Genomic DNA, 6,978 nt, shown 5'->3' with positions numbered 1-6,978 from the left:
GCAGGAATGGGTCTTCCTGGAAGAGATTTTAAATACATAAACAAATGATTTATAAACATAAATATCACAATCCAGTTAAAAACATGCTAATTAAAAAGTAATTAATTTGTTTTGATTTAAGTACAAAACCTTATCATTAGCTCTGGGCATCGTGGCAATTATTTAAAATAGCAATACATAATCTAATAACTTATGAGCACGACACATGATAAAACTGATACAATTTTTCAGACAGTAATTTAAATATCCACTAAATATTTAACACCTACATCTTAAATACATCTGGCCTAAATCTGAGTTGCTTTAGCAAATACTCTTTGCAGTATTTTTAACACTCTGTAGGGGAGTAGTTGATAGCACATTTGAAAAATAAACAACTTATTCATACACAGTTATTTTTTTATTTGCTATGCTTTTCTGGGCAGGGAAGAGGAGGCACATTTTTCTGCATATTTCTACAAGTGTAATATTGCAAACTGTATCGCAACTATGCAAGAAAATTTCAGGTTGGACAAATATAATTCCTGTTCAATTAGAGTATCAGCTTTGTAAACTACTGAAGTGTAAGTGAGAGAATCAAATTCATTTAACAGGAAATTGACAGTGTTTTAAAAAATCATTGGAACCAATGGAGAGTAATAGAATAAGAACATTCTTTATCTTTCTGTAGAAATGCACAACAGCAACACTGCTTAATGTTACTGACTGAAACTGTCAATTATTGTCTCTGTTCCCCTGTGCAGAGAATTTATCAGTCACCTCCGACTCTACAGAGCTTTTTATGGTGGCCTGGCTGATCAGCTGTGCAGTAATGAGTTGGCAGCTGCTGATGGACTCCCCTGTTGGAATGGAGAAGACATTGAAAGAAGGTACCTCTCTGACTCACTTTTGTCTATTATTTTGTATTTCACGTTTCTCTACACTAGCTTCCACCTCAAGTCAAGTGCGTTGTTGTCCTTGTTATGTGTCAAGGTTAGTTCAAAAAACAAATCAGCAAAGGTTTCCTGATGAACAGTAAAAAAAAAATCTCCCCACATCTGTATTTTGAGGGAAAAGAGAATTCTATTGTTCTTCAGACATTTGCCCTTCGAATTTGTGACATCTAAACCTATACTGGAAAAGAAACTGGACTGGCATTTACAAAATGCAGTTGGAGAAAGAGAATATGCATTTTCATTTGAGCCTTATAAAATGCTCCTTTTTATACAGTGTGTGATAACAGACTCAAGCTACTCGTTTAAAACCTTCTCTGACTGAAGAATTGAGTAATCTCTTAATATGTATCGTTTCTCAGGAGAGAGCTAAAAGTGAAGACACAAAGATAAAACATTTTAAAGGTGAAATGCATGTACAGTTTTATGTATGTAGTGGCTTGGGAGACATCATTCAGCAGCAATGGCAAAGAAGTGATAATAATAAACAGCTTTGCTCCTGGATGTGTATCTCTGGAATCAATATTACAAAACACTAGTGACTGTGGATGTCAGAAGGATTTTCAGAGAGCTGGTATCTGTATTTTTACTTTATTAGTCTTATCACCAAATTGATCCTTTCTCTGAGCAGGAAGTCCTTGCAGTAACAGAGACCTAAATATTAAAAGGTTCATTGCCATTATTTTTAAAATAAAAAATGTGCTGTTAATACAGCATGTATTAGTAGATAGTATCAAAGGTTGTATCAAGGAATCTGGCTAAAGGGTGTGAGGTAAGTTAGTATTGCGGGAGATAGCTGGTACCAAGTAGAAGGAACAGTGACAGTCTGCACTTTCAGGTATCTTTATAAAGGTAAGGTAGGTGCTGTAATTTATTGATTATAATACCTAAGGAAACTTAATGAATACCTGTTCAGCAAACAGCTACAGACCTACTTTGCTTTATTGTCTTGGGTGGTCCAATGGTTTGCTAGAACCAAGATCCAAGGTTGACTCTCCTGCCAGTCTCATTGCGAATCTTTGTCCTAAGATTTCAGTGATCTCCTTAAGATGACATGTCCTTTCTTTAGACATTTATATTTGAAATTTAATCTCAGCTTTACCTCCTGATGTGTTTTTGGCTGCCCTTCCCAAAATGACTTACACTACTCTTTGGTAACAATTTCAATTTAGCTTCTTGTAATTCCATATTTCTTACCGACAAGGGTTTTGTATTATTATTTTTGCCTGCATATATCTTTTCAAACCTATATTATTATATTATATGGTACTGTCATGGTTTAAATCAGGATTAGGAATGAAAAGAATTACAATAATGCTCTCGATCCCTTCCCTCTTGCACCCAGGTACGGAAAGGAGAGAATAAGGAAAGAGGCTTCTGGATTGAAAACTAAACTAGACAGCTTTAATTGAATACTAGTGATGAAATATTTTCAAATACATATAAATATGTATAGAAATGTACAAAATCCCTATTGCCTCCCCCTACTCCCAGCATCTCCCACAGCATTGGAGTTGGAGTTGCGGAGAGTCCTGAGAAGGTCCCAAACTGCTTGTACCAAAACTGCAACCCGAATCCCCAAATTTCTGTATCCATTTCAGACAAGATGGGTAGCAGGACTGGCAAGAGCCAGACTACTATCACAAGTTCCATAACACTGCAGAATGAGGGAGAGGACATCTCAGAGCAGTCTTCAGCCCTTCCAACTATTTTATCTAATTGTGTGACTCCAGTAGATTAAATGGACTTCATTAGATTAAATGAAAAAAGAGGAATTGCAATTAATAAATTATGCATTACCAAAGCATATGAGAAGAATTGCAGACAACAGTTCAGAATTTCTGTGGCATCTTAGCATTAGAACTAAAATAATGGTAGTTGTGCAAATAGACAGATTGTTGTCATTCCTGAATGTAAAGTGTTTTAACTGACATACATCAGTTTTGTTAGTCCAGAGTGCCTGGCTAGAATGTGAAGAGAGATTGATCAAAAATTGACAGGGAGAAGAATATGTAATATACATGTTGAGAACTGTGATTCCACTGAAATAAAAATACCTGTGAGAGAAGGTAGTAAAATTATATTTGTTGAAGGGTTGAGGAGTAATAGAAATTATTAAAAGCAGCTAATCAAGTTTGGAAGGAAAAATTTCATATGAAACATATATTTAAAGTATCCAAATTAAGACTAATTAAACAGCATGATTGATATTAATTGCTGAATAAGTTCTTAGAAAGTTGTTATAATAAGTGTCTATCACTAAATAAATGCTTTGCTTTAGCACAGCTTTTAGGCTGCAGTAAGGAATTTTCTCTTTTTATTCTTAAGTATTCTGAAACAAGAGTACAATCCTGAATCACAGAACGGTATTGGTTGAAAGGGACCTTAAAGATCAACTAGATCCACCCCCCCTGCTATGGGAAGGAATACCTCCCACTAGACCAGGTTACTCAAAGCCCCATTCATCCTGGCCTTGCACACTTTCAGGGTGGGGGCAGCCACTACTTCCCTGGGCAACCTCTTCCAGTAAGTCACCACCCACACAGTAATTAATTTCTTCATGATATCTAGTCTAAATCTGCCCTCTCTTCTTAGCCAACAAAAGAAGATAAATGGTGATATAAGAAGATTTAATTAATTTCTGATAGTTTTCTTCTTTTTGAGCTAGTCAGCACTTTAAAATGAGGCAGAATGTAAACTGCAATCAAAAGCACCCCTTGCTACTTACCTGAAAGATTTGCCTGAGCAACAGCCCCTTATGAGAACAGCCCCATGTGAGAACAGCCAATTATGGTTGTTACTGCTTTGCAGGTGCTTAGAGAAAAATAATTATTAATATGTGCTTCCTCACAACCTGCAAATTTGGAAATGCTTGACCTAGATCTATTAATGTTTAGTCTTCCAAGGAATTAATAAAATCTTAGCACCAATACCCTTCCACAGAAAGCTAAACAGAAGTTTTCAGATACCAAAACACTGGGTCAGCTGAAGAGGTAAGATATGTGTAGGCTGAATGATTTACAAAGAAAATAAAAATCACATCAATTATTGAACCCAGATGCCTGAAAATGGAAATATTTTTGTTAGCAGTGCTTGGAAAGTCACGAGCATATGAGACCTAGGCTCTAATGAAAAATCAGGTCATCCAGCCTGTAAGACCCTGTTGTTCAAGGATCCTCCCTGAAATCAGAAGGGTCTTTTCATTTAAAAAAAAAAAAAAAAAAAAAAAAAAAGCATTTGAAAATCTGCTGATATCAAGATACATTCAATGACTATTAGCAACACCATTACTTTTCCCACTGCCCCCCTGCTTTGATAATGGTTATATCAGTTCTAAATACATGCTTAGATAAATCTCATGACATTTCAGATTGGAATTTATTTAATTATGTAAAAACAGCAAAATATGTATTGCATTTGATTACCTCAATATAAATTATCTATTATTTCTTTTATTTTCTTGAGCAAATACATAATTTGTTGTGTTCATCCTAGAAACATTTCAGTTGTTTGTCACAACAGGATTTAAAATAGAAATGTTCTAACACTGAGGTAATTAATTTTTATTAAGCTGTCAATAATTTACTAAATGTATTGAGTTTTAAATTGAAAAGCATGATTAGAGCCACATTAAATTAATAAGAGCACTTACATAGCCACAGTGGGCTGTTGAAAGACAGGCATGAGAAAGAACAGTGATCAAGGATATTCTAAGAATTTGAATTATGGCATCATCATACCTTTATTTTGGAGTGCTTTTTTCTTTCATTTTATACAGCAACAGAAAAACAGACTTACTCCAGAATTTAGTGTTAGTGATCCAGCCTGTGATAGTATTAGTGTTTCAGGACTACTTTACCATAGTTTATGACATGAAAAAATGGAGGCAAAAAATAATAATAATCTACCATCTCCTTTTTTCTATAATAAGGTTTTGTATTGCTACCAAGGGAAACTCACGGAAGAGGCTTTGATGCACTGTTCAAAGAAAAGCCTAACATAAAATAAATAGCTAGGAATGATAGTGGATTGTATTAGACAGATGATTTGTGTATTTGTGCCTCCCTGAAGTTCTTATGGAAGAAATATGATCTAACTGCATTCAACTGGGATATAGAGGATACTTTTCAAATATTAAGTTTATTGATGTTTTACAGTGAGGCCCCTTTCACACAGTGATGTTCCTGAAACATTTTATATTTCTAAAACCAAATTATTTCTCACCTCTAGCCACGGCAATTTAAAACAGATCTCAATACATTATTTAAACAATATTTAGGGTTGTGAAATATTTTCTCGGAGGTCCTCTCTCACTAGTGTTCACAGCAGTCCTCTGTAAACATCGCAGGCTTACTAGTCCAGACAGGAAACAGATTCTGAGTACTGATATTCAGCCCCCCAGCATTGATGGGTGTTCCTATCAACCTTCGTATTGCTGTGTTGCATCTGCTCAAAGCTTTTCTCTTGACAGCTATAGGTCAGATTTTCATTGAGCATCCTGCACTGACTGTGAAAATACACTACTGAAGCTTAGGTTATGATGGTTGGGTTTTTTTTGGTTTTACATTTTTACGTTTTTACTTAGATACACAAGCAGGGTGATTTCAGAGATCTGAAAATTATTTGGGAGTCTTACGTAAAAGCCACTGATTTTTCCCATGTGTATAATTGTGCAAGTTTGTGGTAAGTTTTTCTCTATATAAGGAATACATTGCTTTAGATAGTCTTGTCATGGTAAACCTCCTGTAGATTATTTTGTATATAGCTTGATTTTGTTAATATAATTTATGTAATATATACAATAAACTTTTAGTATTCATATAATATTATTATTAGATCTGAAGGATGAGTTCACTCATTATTTTTTCTAGAAATTATATATTAACTGTGTCAAAATCTTCTTGCTCATTTGTAGTCAAAAGAACCATTATGTGCTTTTTAAAGAATTAAAACTAATCTGTCATTCATAACTGCAAGTCTGTGAGCATCTACTCCAAAATACCATATCATCTGTTCTCTTTAATAAAAGTTGTTGTTTCTTATCTTCTTTAGCAGCTCAGCACCTTCTTATGTTTATATTATAGGATGGGATGCACAAGTTGAATTATATTAATTAAAAGGACCATTTTCTTCTGTTTCTGTTCTAAAACTGTGTTTTCAGGGCTGAAGTTTTTTAGCACTTGTCTGTATGTGGACACTCAGGAAAATTAAGATGAATTAATGAAGACTGTGAATTTAAAAATCAGTGGTAGCTCATATTTTACTCAGTTCATTAAATGGATAAGCCAAACAATCTACTTTGATTCAGAAATAATTTTAATTATGAAAATGTAGTATCCCACATAAAAGTTTAATGGTATTTTGCTAGCCTAGTTAACACATTTGCATCTTTAATGTGTTCCAAGTGATGTTTTGAGTTTAGTCACACAAGCAAGTACACATCTGCTATGAGTGCTTCGGTGATAACTGTCTCTGAAAAGGACTGAAGCAAAAGCTACTGAAAAAAAAACATGAACACACTTACATATGCCATGCTGCAGGTTTAGTAAATGACCCAATCAAGCACTATTGTGAATAGCCGTGTCCAAATCTGAAATGTTTTCATGTTCAGCTAGTGCTTAAGATTTCAGATGAAAAGTTATTATGAAGAAGAGTTTAAAACAGCAAAATTAAATTGTTACCTTGATCTAACAGGAGACTGTGCAGGTTCTTCCTAAATACGTACTAATACTATGAGGCAGAGAAAAAAAATATGAAGCATAAAACACAGTCCAAACGCACAATTAACTGGTTTCCTTCCACAATAAAAGAAGCCCCTCTGCTGCTTGTAATAGGCAGGAGTACAAAAAAAATCTTCCTTTAAAATGTTAGGAATCATAAAATCATTAAGGTTGAAAAGACCTCCAAGATCATCAAGTCCAACCATCAGCCCTACAACCCGTAACCACTAAATCATCTTATGAAACACCATGACTACCCCTTTTTTTAACATCTCCAGGGACAGTGCCTCCACCACTTCTCTGGGCAGCCTGTTCCAATGCCTCAC

The 6,978-nt window shown here is 34.7% G+C and overlaps 1 protein-coding gene across 1 annotated transcript in view; it reads left to right on the top strand.

Annotated features, from left to right (window-relative positions):
- GPC5 (glypican 5) overlaps positions 1-6,978 on the top strand; it is a 643,456-nt gene that overhangs the window by 114,269 nt on the left and 522,209 nt on the right. The window contains exon 5 of the mRNA XM_010006360.1: positions 744-869. Within this exon, the coding sequence (XP_010004662.1) occupies positions 744-869 (126 nt within the window). The remainder of the gene's footprint in view (positions 1-743; positions 870-6,978) is intronic.

The sequence above is a fragment of the Chaetura pelagica genome, unplaced genomic scaffold (assembly GCF_000747805.2).
Source record: "Chaetura pelagica isolate M959 unplaced genomic scaffold, ChaPel_1.0 scaffold29, whole genome shotgun sequence".
Taxonomy (NCBI): Eukaryota; Metazoa; Chordata; class Aves; order Apodiformes; family Apodidae; genus Chaetura; species Chaetura pelagica.
The sequence above is the reverse complement of the archived record's forward strand: the minus strand, read 5'-3'. Positions and strand labels throughout refer to the sequence as shown.